Raw genomic sequence first — 16,849 nt, 5'->3', positions numbered from 1 at the left:
AGTGTTTGACCCTAAAATATGTTATATGACAGGGTTCACAGCAAAGGAAGTGGATCTATCCAGTTGAATATATATGTCCTTGGTCTCCTGGAAGGAAAAGTTGAAATCAAATGTGGGTTTGATACTGTCACTGTGCCTCTTTTTCCATAAAGTTAGAGGACTGTATGTGTCGAAATCATCTGAGAAGCTTTTTCAGAGGAAGAGTATTCAGGCTCTCTGCTTGGAAATTCTTATATACTCTGTCTAGATAATCTTTCAGTTTCTTATAAATCATGAAATCTTGAAATAATGATTCTGTAACCCTTTTATTTTGGAAGCAAATAAACAGCTAGCTGTTAAATGTTTCCCTTTGTACAAGTGCATTTAGCGTCAGTGATTGGTTGTTCTTTGGACAAGAAAGTTCTAAGCTGATTGATGCAAATAAGATTGGAAGAGAAAAATGCCAAGTCATTCTAAGACTGAAGACATACTTTAAAGTGGAACCTGGCCTAGTGCTTGACCATAACATATGCTCAGTGAATATTTTTTGAATGAATAAACTTAACACCACTCTAGTTGTACCGTACTATACGGGTAGCTTTTGTGTCAACAACTACAGGTGGTTCTTACACATTCATCTCTTAACTTTATTGACATTTGGAGGTGGAGAATTCCTGGGCTAGGGGTAGGGTTGTCTTGTGCAATGCAGGTTGTTCATCAGCATCTCTGCCTAACATACTAGATCTCCGTAGCCCCTCTCTCCTCCTCCACAACTGCCCTCCCTTGTGGCAACCAAAAATATCTCCAGGTATTGCCAGAAATCCTCTCGTTGAGTACCACCCTATTAATGAAGGAGAGAGAATAGTTTTAGCATGTTACCTGTGGAGCTAGATTACAACTCTGTAAGTTTCGCATCTCCTAAGTAAGAAAACAGAAGTCCAGAGAGGTTAATTAATTTGCCCACAGATAGTAAGTGAACAGTCAACATTCTAGTACCTAAGTATCTGTTTTATTTCAAAGTGATACTCTCAACCACTGTGTGTACCCTCTCTCTGTATAACTAAGATAATGTATAACTCATGAGTTAGATAAATGATCCTAGCTAGTCTTTTGAAGAAAAAAAAAGGTATTCTTTTTTGGCAATATTTAGATTTAAAATGATTTATAATAACATCAGATTTGCCAGTCCAAGGTATGCCTGGACTAAAAGCATTTCACAAATGTTTTTATCTGATAAATACTGCTTTTAGTCTGGATTTTAAGGGCAGTCAGCACAAGCTGACATTACTGAGAAATTCGGTTTCAGTGTGTTATACTATAGTAGAGTTTTAAAAATATTAGATGTATTTTTATGTCAGCAGCACACAGTATTATGATTAATTCTCATTTTCTAAAATAAGTGAGTAACCATGACAACCCATTGGACTTATATCCTAATGAGTTTTCTGCTATAGCTATATGTCACAATTTTGGTCTTTAATTTTTAATAGAAGAATATATTAAGAATAATTTCTTAATTTTAGACAATTTCCAGTATGGAATATGCAGGTCTTATTATTATATACATAGATTATTGCTAATCCTGGATACATCGGCATCACTTTCGGAGCTCTTTAAAAGTGAGGATTCCTTTGGTCTCTCTCCAGAGATGGTTAAATTTGGAATGGGGACTTGAGCATGAGCTTAAATAAAAGCATTAAGTGGTTATGATGTATAGTAACATTGAAAATCAGGGCTAATGGTTGAATGATAGAATGATTTCTTTCTACAACAAACTCACTTTTTTGGGTTATAAATGTAGTATTGCTATAGAGAACAACAATGGAATACCACCTTTTTTTTTTTTTTTTTTTTTTTAACATATCAGGTAGACAGATATTTAACGATTGGTGGGCATTCTCACAGTGTTATTGAAAGTGTAGATTGGCATTGCCTCTGAAAATGCACTTTGGCAATATGTTTAAAATTATTAGTGTGCATATTCTGTGTCACAAAACTTACACGTAAAAGTGTCTATCCCAAAGAAATTGTTTAAGGATCTAGGGATTCACGTTCAAGGAAATGTCTGTAGGGCTATTATACAGGAGTATGTTACTCCATCATGAGTGTCACACCGGGAGAAAAGTTGTGAAATCACTGCTCTAAATTTTACTATTGTAAGCACTCTCAAAATGCCAACATTTCCAGAATAACTTATCTTGAAAATTTGCTTTTTCCTCCCACGGCATTTGCTCTGTATGGCTGTTTTATTCTGATTGTATGATTTGAAAACTTACAAGATCATATGAATAGGGGAGAAAGTCCAACTTTATTTTAATTTTTAGTCTATATTATTCAACAAATAAAGCCTTTAAAAGGAAAGCCAGAGAAGGGAAAATGCCAAGAAATAGTTATGCTATGTAAATTGTAAGAAAATGGGAGATAAAATTGCATTTCATCAATATTGAAGACTTGGTATGCTCCTTTAAACATATGTGAATGCAAATTAAAATGGGTCCAGATGATAGGATCTTAAAAAGTCAGACTGTGAGAATGGCGAGCTAAGGTAGTTTTTAAAAAATTGACAGTAAGATTGCTTTAGTATTATAGTTCTTTTAGGTGCTAATGCGGTTGTAGGTACTGTATATTTGTGAGCAAAGTAAAAATCTTCAGGCTTTTAAAAATGTTATGAGCTGGCACAGATTAAGTTACCTATAGAGAGCACACATTTTGGGGCGCCTGGGTGACTCAATCAGTTAAACGCCTGACTTCAGCTCAGATCATGATGTCATGGTTTCTGAGTTAAGCCTCACATCGTGCTCTGTGCTGACAGCTCAGAGCCTGGAGGCTGCTTCAGATTCAGTGTCTCCCTGTCTCTGCCCCTCCCCCGCTTGCACTCTGTCTCTGTCTCACTGTCTTTTTCTCTCTCTCTCAAAAATAAGTAAACATTAAAAAAAAAACACACACACACATTTTAGTTGGTCAGTTACCCAAGTTTATCTTCTTGGCTCTCTACCATCTTTGATAGTACATATTATTAAATAATAAAGGCAGTACAGCAGAAAATAGGCTACACTCAAAATTGCTGACACGTTCATTGGAATAACTTCAGACAGCAAGGAAGTGCTTTTATTTCATGATAGGATCCCCAAAATGATGTATACATAAACTTTTTATACTAAATATTGAAATCAGTAGTATAACGTCGATCTTCTTTTAGGTGTCAAAGATTCAACCAAATATTTCCAGATAATAATATTAAAGTTTTGACTCTTGGGCAGAGTCAGACTGTGAATTTCAGGTCCTGCCAGCTCAAAATCATCCTTGTATTAGGATGTACATATTTCATGGTAGTTTTATCTAAATGTAAATTTGATGCAAAGCAGCAAGGAAATTTTTACAATAGAATTTTAGTTTTCTTATAGTGCATTATTCTAACCAATTTTTTATAGCAAAAAGTTGGAAGGAACAGTATCTTGTACATTTGATATTCTTGAATAGAACATCTATTTTACATTGACTATTTTTATAAAGCTCCAGATTTTCCTTTCTAGTTCAGTGCTGTTTTGATATATGCCATTAAAGTAACAGACTTCTCCAGCATTTTTCTGTCTTACATCTAGTTTAACAAATTTTGCCTAGAAATGTGGAATAAAATTGAACATTGATATTACCAGCTTCAGGCAAAAAGATTTGTCATGCCATTTGTTCAAAGTACAGTGACCTTAAATTTGATACCTAAGTAACTCTGTGAATCATTTGAATAGCCAGTGAGTTGTATTTTTGAAACCTATCTTAAGCTAAATGAATTGATTGGAAAACATTCATTCTGACAAGTCTAAGGATTGAATATTCGGTTATAGATATTATTTAATAATAGAGTAACTTTTCTTTCTGATGTATTTTCTCATTTAACAGGAAAATACTAAATATATCTGTGTCGGTTAACTGTAGTAATTTTATTAGAGATGATGATACCTGATTTTTTGTTGTTGTCTAGTCAGGGCTGATGAGTTCTGCTTAAGGTAGAGGCGAAGAATAAATTTTAATATCCACTCTTCTTTTGTTGATGTTATAATGGTATCTTTTCACATAATGTTAAAATTTCCTGTAATGCATTTGTGCCAATAATTTTAAATATCTCTAGTTGGAGGCTGATAGAGGTGGTTATCTGTTTTCACGACACAATCCATACTGATTTATCTGCCTCCTTCTGTGACAGTGTTAAGATTCTGGTTTTCTTATATTTTGTCTTAATTGCATTGAAGAAACACACATGTATTTTTATCTTAAAAATACGTCAAGGAGCCAGATAAAACAAGATCCCGTAGTAGATATGAAAACCTTTTTTTTAATAATCACTGGCTTAAATTCCAAGTAAAATGGAAGCATTAGTTCAATTATGTCACAATCACCTCTTAAATCCTTTAGATTTGTCTTTGTTTTTTGAACATACTTTCAACTGCTAGGAAGTACTGTGTTAAATTCTCACTAATATCTTAGAACATTTAAATGCCAGAGTAATCATTCAGGTTTTGGTATGATTACAAATTAGCATTTATGAAGCTAAACTGATTTTTTAAATAGTACCAGTCTCTCCTTTCATCATTTTCTCCTAACCACTGTTCTGTTGTATGTGATAATTCTTTGACTTTTTATAATTGCTGTAATCTTTCCATCTTTGCTCTAAAGCAAAATGATGATATTTTGCCTTCTATATTTATTTTGCCTTTGTTATTGTGGTCAAGTGTAATGCAACAATTGAGAAAAAACAGAGAAGAAAAGAATGGAATAACAGCCTCCACGAGAGCAATAGCAAGCTTGGAATTATTTTATATAAAATGCTTGATATGAGTAAATTTTATGCCTTGTGCAAATACAAAGCTGGCGTGGTTGATGTCCCTTGGATTTTCTTGGAAATCACTGGTCAAGATTGATGGTTTTTCAAATCTTTTTTAAGCCATAGAACTCTGTCTTCAAAGTGAGTCAAATATAGAATTTCGAGTGTTAAAATAAGAAATGCAGTGTTTGCAAGCATAGAAGTGGAGGTGGGATAGGATGTGTCTCTGATAAGCTGGAGCCTTAGCTCAGCCACCTGCTTCTTTCTTCCCTTCTCTCTCCTCTTTAACTAAACTTTTGAGGCACAACCTCCTTTCTCTTAAGGTATCTCTGGAGTACTGTTTGAAAAATTGCAGATAGCATTCTGAATTTTTCTTCACTGATGAGCCATTTTAGACATTAAATATTTGCCAAGTTTCCACATATCCTAAATTTCCACGTTTCTAAATTCCCAAATAAATCCATATAGAAATGAGTGACTCAGGAGAATTGGCAGCAGTAGCCTTCACTGAGAATTTTTGTTTTGTTTAATATAAGTGTTATTGAGATTATTTAAATTTAAAACCACATAACTAATGCACGTTGTCCTGAAGGTTAGTGATACAACACTTAGGGCCTAGACTGCCAGTTCTGTGGCTTGTAATTGAGAACAGAGTTGAATGGGACCTTAGAGAGGAAACCACTTATTTTGCAAGCAAGCCCTACAAGTTACTTGTAAGCTGTAAGGGCAGAATCTGCTAATCATTTAACAGGTGGCACATGATTGAACTTTAGAAATATGAAAGTACACGGATATTTGTAATAATAGGATAGCTACTCAGATAAGAAAATTTATTGGGTACTTACTGACATTTATAGAGTATGTATCTGTTCCAGATGCTGTATCAAGTGTGTTTCTGATATGTTTTTCATTTAATCCCCACAATCCTATACCTGTATTATCACATTTAAAATTGATGGGAATAGGGTGCCTGGCTGCCTCAGTCAGTAGAGCATGTGACTCTTGATCCCAGTGTCCTGAGTTTAAGCCTCACATTGGGCATAGAGATTATGTAAAAAAAAATTGATGAGAAAATCTGAGTCGGGTTAATAAGTAACATGCTAAGAGTTATGGTAAATAATGGATCCAGAGTTTGATTCTTAGTCCCAGTCTTTTTCTTCAGAGAGCCATGGTACTTGCTCTTTAGAAAATTACAGTTCATTTGGGCTGACAGAACAAGCCTAAAATAATCTGGGGTGAGAGTGAGGAATGAGGTGGTCATACTACAGCATCGGTGAAAAAAGATTAAGGTTCATAGGAAGGGACAAAATGGTGTGTTTGTAATGGAAACATTTACTTTATAGGCAAATTTAGTTATATCTAGGTTTTCCTTTCTCATTTTTCATTTTGCTTAACTTTTCAATTTTTTATTACCTATTTCCAACTTCTTACCCCACATTAGTCATGTTAGTCTTAAAATTAATTTTAGTTCCTTAGTTCTTTAGTCATCCTTTTTCCCCCCTTCTTCCTCAAATTCTTTTCTGGTGTAAACAAGGTAAACCCGTTCCGTGTGTGTGTGTGTGTGTGTGTGTGTGTGTGTGTGTGTGTGTTTTAACTGTAATAATTATTCATTTGGGTTTTTTTTAAGTTTATTTATTTATGTAAATTTTTATGTTTATTTTTTATTTTTTGAGAGAGAGACAGACCATGAATGGGAGAGGGCAGAGAGAGAGGGAGACACAGAATCAGAAGCAGGCTCCAGGCTCTGAGCTGTCAGCATAGAGCCGTATTCAAATCAGGGCTCCATCTCACAAACCATGGGATCAAGATTCAGATACTCAATGGACTGAGCCACCCAGGTGTCCCATCATTCATTGTTAACAGTTTTTAACAAAATGACATTTCCCTCAAAGGACTGTCCCACTTTTCCATTCCATCAAACTTAAAATTTAGGTATGGAAATGTTGCCTCAGAGAAAAGAAGTTTTTCCTAAGTAACCTGTAGGTCTTAAAAAAAAAAAAAAAAAAAAAAAAAGACCTACAGTATCTTCAAGTATATATCTAGTGAAGTGTTTAATAAATGATATTCCAAATAAGTTTGAGAATTTCTATATACACTGTAACTTTCCATCCCAGTCCCTTTTTGGAAATAACCAGTGAATGTTAGCATTTTAATGGTTCCTAGAAGCTTTGTGGTAAATAAATCTAACTTTGTTTACCCCAGTTGAACCACCCCACGGTCTTCTGCATTTAAAATGTAGCCTCTCATCTAACTGATCCAGTGTTTCCTGCAATGTATTTTAGAAAATAATGTGGAACCATTTAGATAGACAGTGTTTCCAGTATAACTTTTAGAATTGTATAATTCTGTGTGGATTCTTTGTTGTTTATCAGAAGTTAGCTAGTCAATACTTAAAATGGAATTCAGATGGGATCCTGTCATGCTTAAAAATTAGTATAACATTGGGGTGCCTGGGTGGCTCAGTTGGTTGAGCATCCGACTTCGCGTTGGGTCATGATCTCACAGTTCATGAGTTTGAGCCCCACATTGGGCTCTGTGTTGACAACTCAGAGCCTGGAGCCTGCTTTGGATTCTGTGTTTCCCCCCACTCATGCCGTGTGTGTGTGTGTGTGTGTGTGTGTGTGTGTGTGTGTGTGTCTCAAAAATTAATAAACATTAAAAAAAATTAGTGTAACGTTAAACTTGTGAAAAACCGTATATTCTTGATTTTAAATTATATTTTTTACATAGATTAAGTTGGGAAGGATATGAATAAATATTACTTGCGAATCAGTTCTTTTTTTGTTTAAGATAGATTTTAGGGTTGTTTATAAAAATGTTAACCTAGAATTTTTAATTTAGTGTTATTTTGAAGCAAATAGAAGATTGGTTATTGTTTGTCTGAGTTTGATAACTAAACTCTGAACTACTTACCCTAAATTGTTGGTACATCAGTCTGCCTTCTGAGTAGATTGCAAGTTAGAGTGGATTTCTTTAAGATATATGGTTTGTGTTGTGAAAACATATAGGCAGTTTATTGATAGACATAATGAATTTTATTTGCAAACTTGATAAAATTTTGAAGTTTTTTTGTATAGTTGATTCATTCAGTTCTGGATATAGGGCAGGTAACATGTCACATAGAGAAAAAAAGACCATTCCGGCCTTGAAAGTACAGAGTTGAATTTGATTTCCATCCTGGTTACCTTGAATAAGTTATTTAATATTCATGTATTTATCAAGTGATAACTATATGCAGGAATGGGAGAATGGGAAGGTGAGGTGGGAAGATGGTGTCACTCCTGTTTTAAAGAATTCAGATTCTAAACATTCACTTCATCCTCTCAGAATCTGTTATCTTGTTGATAAAAATGAGGGTAAGAAAACTTAAAATCTCCATGATAATACTGAAGAGGAATCATAGATGTTCAACATGAGTTAGGTTATGTGTTGTCATTCATACTGTTTAATCATAGACTATTCATAAAACAAAATATGGAATATGTTCCTTCCTTGTTTGGGGACTACATTGCCTTTAGAGATTTATTTTAAGTTGCCTCGATGTTTCATTCATTCAAACATTCTTTGTTCTGGCACCAGACGTACTTGCCAAGCTTCTAGAATTTGAGGGCCTTGTGCCATTGCCTTGTGCTTTTGCTCTTAGTTTTAATCTTTAAGCACAACAACAGTCTGTCAACACTCCATGAAAATTACTTGTCATTTTAGCCTGATGAAAATACTAATTTGGGAATAAGCCATCTTCCAGGGTGGGGTGTCTGCAGACTTTTTCTGTAAAGGGCCAGATATTTTAGGCTCTGTAGACCATAGAGTCTCTGTAGGAACTAACTCTGCTGTTGTAGTCTGAAAGCAACCATAGATAGTACATAAATGAATGAGTGTGGCTGTGTTCCAATAAAACTTTATTTATGGACACTCAAGTTTGAATTTCTTAAAATTTTCTTATCATAGTATTTTAATTATTAAATTTTTGGTTATTTAAAAAAGTAAAAGTTAGGCTTAGGTTGGGCCTTACAAAAACAGGTGGCTGGCCAGATTTGGCCAGTGGGTTGTAGTTTGCTGTCCCCTAATTTAGGGCACAGTCTACAAATTTGCTCTAATTGTTGTTACATAATAATTGTTAAACATTTAGGTGAATGGTCCTTTTTAGTAGGGATTGTATATATATCAGAGTTTAAGTTTGCTCTTTTCTTTTTCATCCGAGTTTACTTTTATAGACTAAATATGTGTGAATAATAGAAAGCTAATAGGAAAAACATAAGTTTTTATTCTTTATTTTTGTTGTTTTTTACCCAATCCAGTTAAGAATGTGAAGAACTTTCATTTTTCTTTAAAGATGTTAAAGAACAGCCTCTAAAAAGGCTAATTACGGGGCGCCTGGGTGGCGCAGTCGGTTAAGCATCCGACTTCAGCCAGGTCACGATCTCGCGGTCTGTGAGTTCGAGCCCCGCGTCAGGCTCTGGGCTGATGGCTCGGAGCCTGGAGCCTGTTTCCGATTCTGTGTCTCCCTCTCTCTCTGCCCCTCCCCCGTTCATGCTCTGTCTCTCTCTGTCCCAAAAATAAATAAAAAAACGTTGAAAAAAAAAAAAGGCTAATTACTCTCAGATTTTCACCCACCTCAAATCAGATTCTGTAAATGTGAATTTCACGTAATGTGTGTAAGTCTTCTGTACTTTGAATTTTAAAAGCTTACACAGAAAATTTTATCTTTTAATAAATTGTGTAAAAGTAACTATTCATTTATGTCACGTGAACACTATTGAACAAAACCGTTTTTATTTTGAAAATGAAAATAATTTGTATAGTGACTAATAATTTTGTATGTAAAAAGTATATTTTTAAATTCTGTTAACTTGCTTTCTGTAGACACCAGAAAAGAAACAATCGGAATCATCTAGAGGAAGAAAGAGAAAATCAGAAAACCAGAATGAAAGTAGTCAGGGTAAGTGAAACAAAATCTCCTTTCAGAGCCAAATGACCATTTACAATTAATTATTCTGATTTTTTAATCAGTAGTTTAACTGTACAAGTAATACTATGTTTTTGTAATTTCTATAGCTATTATGTAACTTATGCATTACTAATAGTTTAGAAATGTACTTCTATAAGAAATAATAATATAAAATTGGAATCTTCCGTGTAGCACAGATAGTTAGTGTATGGTTACTATTTTTAGGCTTTTTGACATTTCCCTTATTTTTTTTATTTGAGAATTAAAAAGGCAAGTATCATGTCCAAACCTTATCTTATCCCTTTCATTTTTCTTTCTTTATCTGAATTATGGTATTGAAGTGGCTTCTTGTCTTCGGATAAGAACATTAGATGTCACTTTAAAGTGCAAGTACCCAAAGCTTGCTTTGGTTATTAAAGACTTTATATAAAGACTTTTATTAAAGCACCAACTTTTTCTTTCCAAACCTGTTTGTTCTTCATTCTTTGTTGCATACCTACCCTTTGTGATATAGGCTAAGAAGATGGTTTTCATTAGACCACACAACTCTTGTAATGGGCAACAAAATAGTTATTGTCCTTTAATTTGGCTACTCAAAATTAAATACAATAAATTGGTTCTTCAATCACATGTAATGACTTTATACATATATTACATGTTTTAGAGCCACTTACTTTAGCTGTAAAGACTTAAGGCCGCGAACATGTGGTATCCTAGTATTTACATGTGGCACTGGCGTCAAGAAATGTACTTGAAGCAACTGTGTGGAAGGAAGGAGTTAAACCACTCTAGCATCTTTCTGTAGACGTGTGGTACTTTGTATCTCAGTCTGCTCTGAGCTTGTTTTTGGTCTTGGTGTAGTTCCACCAGCTTGTGATTAGTGGACTTGGGAGTTTGATTTAGTGTAAAGATACATTAGTTATGATAGTTTCAACTCTAGTTTTAAAAACTCACTTAAAAGCAGGTCCCAAATTAGAGTGGGACTTCTGGGGTGGTTGATCCAACCCAGATCCTATGTTTTTAAGAATCCATGTTTATTTCTTTGTGGTCTGCTATCTGCTACCTGGCACATAGTAACCACTTCAAATATTTGTTATATAAATAAAATAAATGAATAAATTAATATAAGTCAGTGTTAAATTGATAAATGTGTGTGTTTATATTATCTGAAGCTTTTGACTTCATGGTGTCATCAGGTTTTATTTGTATTGAAGAAATCCTGTATTCTGTATAGTTCCAATGAAGGGTGGGTGCCTCTTATCCAAAAAAGTATCTTTAAACACAGTATTTCTTAGCACCTTCTTAATTCAATATTTTTTTTTATTTCAAGTTTTTATTTAAATTCTAATTAGTTAACATATATATTAAAATTGATTTCAGGTGTCGAATTTAGTGATTCGTCACTTACGTATAACAGCCCAGTACTCTTCACAAGTGCCCTCCTTAATCCCCATCACCCATTTAGCCTATCCCCTGCCCTTAATTCAGGATTTATAAAATTGATTCTTTTTAGAGCAAAACTTTTAATCAAAGAACTGTGATATGTAATGATTTGGACCACTTTATCAATATGGTCATAAGAGCAATATTTAAAATCTAGTTTATTAAAAAACATCCTCTGGGGGCACCTGGCTGGCTCAGTTGATTAAGGGTCCAACTCTTGATTTCAGCTCTTGATCTCATGGTTGGTGAGATCAAGCCCCACATCAGGCTCTGCACTGGCAGCATGGAACCAGCTTTGGATTTTCAGCCCCCCTCTCTTTCTCTCCACCACGCCCCTGCATATGTGCACGCTCTTTCTCTCTCTCTCAAAATAAACTTAAAGAAAAACACACAGGAGTGCCTGGGGTGGCTCAGTTATTTAAGCATCTGACTCTTGGTTTTGGCTTAGTCATGATCTCATGTGTTGTGAGATTGAGCTCCGCATCTGGCATTGCACTGACAATGCAGAGCCTGCTTGAGATTTTCTCTCTCCCTGTCTTGCTGCCCCTTCTCTGCTTGTGTGCAAACACACTCTTTCTCTCTCTCTCTCTCTGAAAATAAATAAACTTAAAAAAAAAAAAGAAGAAGAAGAACATCCTGTTGATTTGATTTGGGGATACTTTTTTTTTTTTTTTCAAGTTTATTTTGTTTATTGAGAGAGACAGAGGGTGTGTGAGCAGGCAGAGAGAGAATCTCAAGCAGGCTCCACACTGCCAGTGGGAAGTCCGATGCGGGCTTGAACCAGTGAACTGTGAGATCATGACCTTAGCCGAAATCAAGAGCTGGATGTTTAACCGACTGAACCACCCACCCACCCCGGGAATACTTTTTTTAGAAAATCCAAACTTTTACAAAATAACGTTCATATTAAAGCTTATTATTGTCAGTTTGTTATGGTTTTGTGTTAACCAAAGCTTTTATATTATTTACAGGTATGAATTGGTTTGTTAGTTATACAGTTGCTACTTGTTTTTTTTTTAATTCATTGATTTGCTTTTATGAAATTAGCAGTCATTAAGCAATATGAATAATGTAGTTTTAAAAACAAAATCCTTTAATGTCATTTATATATGTGGTTCTCCAGTAATTGGGACTTTAAAAATTGACGTGTTTCTATTGAAATGTCATTTGATTTTTGGATTTCTGAAGTTGGCATCTTACCCTCTGAGGATTCTTAATATAATTCTTTCAATGTCTATCACTACCCATGTTCTTTTTATTAAGCAGATGATTTTTATGTGTATTAGCAAAATCAAGTTTGACACATTCTTTTTCTGATATAGTATGGTAGGTAGTCATGACCAGATCTGTAACAGTTTTTTACTTTTATATTCTAGGAAAAAGTATTGGGGGGCGTGGCCACAAAATTAGCGACTATTTTGAAGTAAGTTTATTGACAAATACCTCCAGTTCTTAATATTATTTTGGTATGGGCTGAAATAATTTCTTTGAAGTACGAGGTCAACTTTTGATTATCTACGTGATTAGAGCAGAGTGTCAGTACTATGTAATGTCCTGTCTTCCTAGGAACATTAAAATTTACTTTTATATTCGTATATTATTGTTGTAATTTTCAAAGTACTTCCTCACATACTTGCTTATAACAGCCCAGGAGATAGGCACAGGAGATATTAGGGTTTCTATATTACAGATGAGGAAACTGAGGACCAGACATGTAAAGTAGCCTATTTAACATCAAATTCTAAATGGAAGTGCAAAGAGAGAACTTGAATAACCTCTAGTTTAGAATTGTTTCTGCTGTCAGTGCAGCCTTTATGGCACCATAGCAACATTTGAGCCCTGTAGATGGAAGTTAAATAATAGAAATGTGAATCTAAGAGCCCCTGAAAATAATAAATGTGATAAATTTAGATTCTTACCCAATTTAGAATATTACCTTATTCTTCTACACAGAAATACTTTTGGCTACCAGTTTTACATTACAGTACATTAATATGATTGTTAAAACACAAACATGATCTACTCAGTTGAAAAATACTTATATTTACTTGAGTGTGAGAGCAGAATTTGCCAGTTAGGGGAAGGGCTGCATTAAAAGCTTTTTTTTTTTTTTTTTTTTAAACCATCCATTGTGTTTCTTAATTGGATTTACAGAATCTAAGGTAAAACTATTGCTGACCACGGTCTTGTATTGCTAACCTAGTGCTCTTTAGTTAAGGTCAGTCCCTCAGTGTTAATAAGAATCTTTGGCAAAGGTTGGATCAATTCAAATAAACAAATTTCAAGTCTGTTGAATATTCCTCATGTGCCACTAGTTCTGCTAGTCACTGTAGAGTAAAAAATAAATTAGACCAAGTCCCTAGGTTGCAGGAAGACCTACTAGGAGGTCCCCATCTCTGCTCTTCTCCTAATACCCTGAGAGGAATCCAGTAGCAGTTTTCTCTTCCCATTCTTGGTAGAGAAATGAGAAAGGTAGCTGTGGAATAGATTTGGAGGCTTCTCTTCATAGGCACCTAAGTCATGCACTGTAATTCATCTCATGCATGGAAGAAAGGATTGATTTTTATTAGATTTTGTGCTGTTAAACAGAAGAGACTTTGTCTATGTAACTTTTTATATTAAGTGCTACAAACATTTGGATTTTTAACAGATCTAGAGAATGTTGTTTTAAGATGGCTTATTACATTCACTAACATCTACTTGTAAATATGTTAATTTGGGGGTGTTAGGGATTATACCCATTCAACAAACATTTATAAGGAACTATTAAAATTTGAAGGAAAAATAATATATGTTCACTGTTGGGGAGGGGGGGAATTTTTGAGTCTGCTGCAGTAACAAATTAAAACCAGAATGTTAAAAAAAAATAAGGGTCTTTGCTAAACATAGTCTTTTCATATTCTTGTGATCAGTATTCTCTCTTTAGTCTTTTAGGACTTGGCTGTAACTAACCTTAGTTTTGCTTTTTCTTGACCCATTTAAATCACTACTGAATTTAATTTAAAAGACAATATATTTAAATTAATTATTAATATCATGTCTAAACATCTGTCCAAACCTATTTTCATAAAGTGTTTTCTTTTTTTTCTTAGTACCAAGGTGGGAATGGCTCAAGTCCAGTAAGAGGCATACCTCCTGCGATCCGTTCTCCTCAAAATTCACATTCACATTCCACTCCTTCCTCATCTGTAAGTTTTGACATGTGTAGAGAGTCTTAAATCTATTAACATATGTATGTATGTATACTGAATATCTTTTCACTGAGAACTTCTATATATATTTATTTGTATTTATCTTCTAAGAAAATTATTTTGTGAGGTAGGTTAAATTCTTTTTAATGATTTGATGCTGTTAGAACGTTATTTCTCAAAGTGAGATCCTTAAGTTAAAGATTTCCTGAATTGATTATATCCAAGAAGTAATGTTTCTATAAAAGAATGCTGTCAAACTTAGGGGACTACAATGAATACTCTTGTATCGGTCCATATTCAGTTACTGATTTCTAATTTCTAATTCTCTTAGAAATTAAATTTCTTAACCCACTAAAGTGATAGCATGATTCCTTTCTAGACAAAGGTAGGCAGCCTTTAGCCTTGGACCATTTTATTTCAGCATAGGAGAAGAATCTTGGATCTAAAAATTATCTTACAACTTCTTGGTTTGTTTCTAGTGTATTTAAGTCCTAGTCCTTTTTATATGCATTGTTTTGCATATTGGATTTCATTTTTCCTTATCTTTCATTATATGAAAGTTTAATGTCTAACCAGAAAAATAGTGTTGGCTCTCAGTAATTTAAAAATGAATTGAAGGTTTTTTAAAATCAAAGTATCTCTTATTTATTCAAATACCTTGTTATTATTTCCAGTGTTCCCTTCTGGTCCTTGCTGGTAGACATATAATTAGTTGTATCTTACTTATTTTGTACCTTGGACACATTATATTGTAATATGCAAAATAAACTATAAGACTCAATAATTTTGAGTCGTAGTGATAGCAGTGATACAATGATATAATCTGTTTTCAATGATGTGTTTTAAAACTAGTCACTAGATAAACCATGAAACTCAACAGTAAATTGATATTATACTATATATGGGCATGCATTATTGTCCCTATTACTAAGAATTCTATATTAAGATCTTCTCAGTTTTACTTTTTGAGCCATCGTCATCTGTTTTTAATATTTTTGTTTTGAAATAATGTATTTGACCTTGTTTAACAGATTGAAAGCATTAAAATGTTTTTGATGGTTCTAGGCTGTAAGCTTCTTGAGGGCAGGGAATATATGGTTGTCTCTTTCATTGCACCTTTATGTAAGGGAGGGTTAAGTAGTTGTTGCTGAGGAGAAGGCTGTTTTCTTCTTGCTAATGTAAAAATTTTAATATATTTTTTTAAGGTTCGACCGAATAGCCCTTCTCCTACTGCATTAGCTTTTGGGGACCACCCTATTTTACAACCAAAGCAGTTATCCTTTAAAATTACTCAGGTAAATAGTAATTGAAATTTCTTTGTGTGATTTGTAAGAAACTAGTGACTTATAAGAAACTTAGTATAATGTAGAAACTAGTGGACATAGTCATAAAGTAAAATTATACATCAAGAAAGCTAATTACTAGACAAAAAAGTAGTTTGTAGGGGGTGAGAAATTGAAACACCCAGTTTACTATCAGCTTGTCCTTTGTTACATGCTGGTTAAATATGTAGATGTTTTGGGGCACCTGGGTGGCTCAGTCGGTTAAGTGTCTGACTCTTGATTTTGGTTCAGGTACATGATCTCATGGTTTGTGAGTTCGCGGTGCTGGCAGTGCGGAACCTGCTTGGGATTCTTTCTCTCTCTCCCCCTCTCTCTCTCTGCCTCTCCCCTGCGTTCGCTCTCTCTCTCTCTCTCAAGATAAATAAATAAACATTAAAAACTTTTTAAAAATATCTAGATGTTTAAGCATATTAAATAGAACAACCATAACATGTCAATTTTGTTTACTGATTTTTTTTTTTGAACATACCATCCAAATAAATATAAGCATTGTCTTCCTGAAGCTATTACATTTGTCATACGTGGACATAAAAGGTGTTCATTTTGGGTGTATGTATTTATATGTATTTATATACATACATATATATATATACACATACATATATACATACATACGTATATACATATATGCTATATACTTAAAATATTTGAAAATTGAATATTAGATATCTTTTATGTTTATTTGGTTTTATGAATTTTGATTACTAAGTTTTTCATTTTAACTTTTTACATATGACAGTTTGAGGATGATACTGTCTCAAACCAGGGGGATTTGAAGAGTAGATGTTTTTGCTTAGCCATCTTTATTACCCAATTTATTGCCATTAGACTTTTCTGTTAGGTCATGTGCAAATTGTTGTACATGCATCAAAACTTCAGGCTATTCATTGCTTTCAGTCAATGAATAGTTCATGAAAGTTTTTGCCATGTTCAAAAGTCAGCTAGAGTTGATAGCACAAAGCAGTGGTTATATTGAATTTTAATGAAGAACATAACAATATTCTAAAACTTTTAGTAATCAGTCTTTTAAATATTTCTTTGTAACCTTGTAGAAGTTATACTTCTGAAGATATTAAAACTTAAAACTGTACTAAGACTTTTGGGATAACTTTTATGAACATAAACT

The 16,849-nt window shown here is 33.8% G+C and overlaps 1 protein-coding gene across 6 annotated transcripts in view; it reads left to right on the top strand.

The window, feature by feature from the left end:
* The window catches only part of TLK1 (tousled like kinase 1), a 142,462-nt gene that overhangs the window by 70,173 nt on the left and 55,440 nt on the right, over positions 1–16,849 (top strand). For all 6 annotated transcript variants that reach the window (XM_042949092.1, XM_042949094.1, XM_042949093.1 and 3 more), the window contains 4 exons: positions 9,662–9,737; positions 12,566–12,612; positions 14,282–14,377; positions 15,586–15,675. In XM_042949092.1, the coding sequence (XP_042805026.1) occupies positions 9,662–9,737; positions 12,566–12,612; positions 14,282–14,377; positions 15,586–15,675 (309 nt within the window). The remainder of the gene's footprint in view (positions 1–9,661; positions 9,738–12,565; positions 12,613–14,281; positions 14,378–15,585; positions 15,676–16,849) is intronic.

This window comes from Panthera leo, chromosome C1 (assembly GCF_018350215.1).
Source record: "Panthera leo isolate Ple1 chromosome C1, P.leo_Ple1_pat1.1, whole genome shotgun sequence".
NCBI classification, from domain to species: domain Eukaryota; kingdom Metazoa; phylum Chordata; class Mammalia; order Carnivora; family Felidae; genus Panthera; species Panthera leo.
The sequence above is the reverse complement of the archived record's forward strand: the minus strand, read 5'-3'. Positions and strand labels throughout refer to the sequence as shown.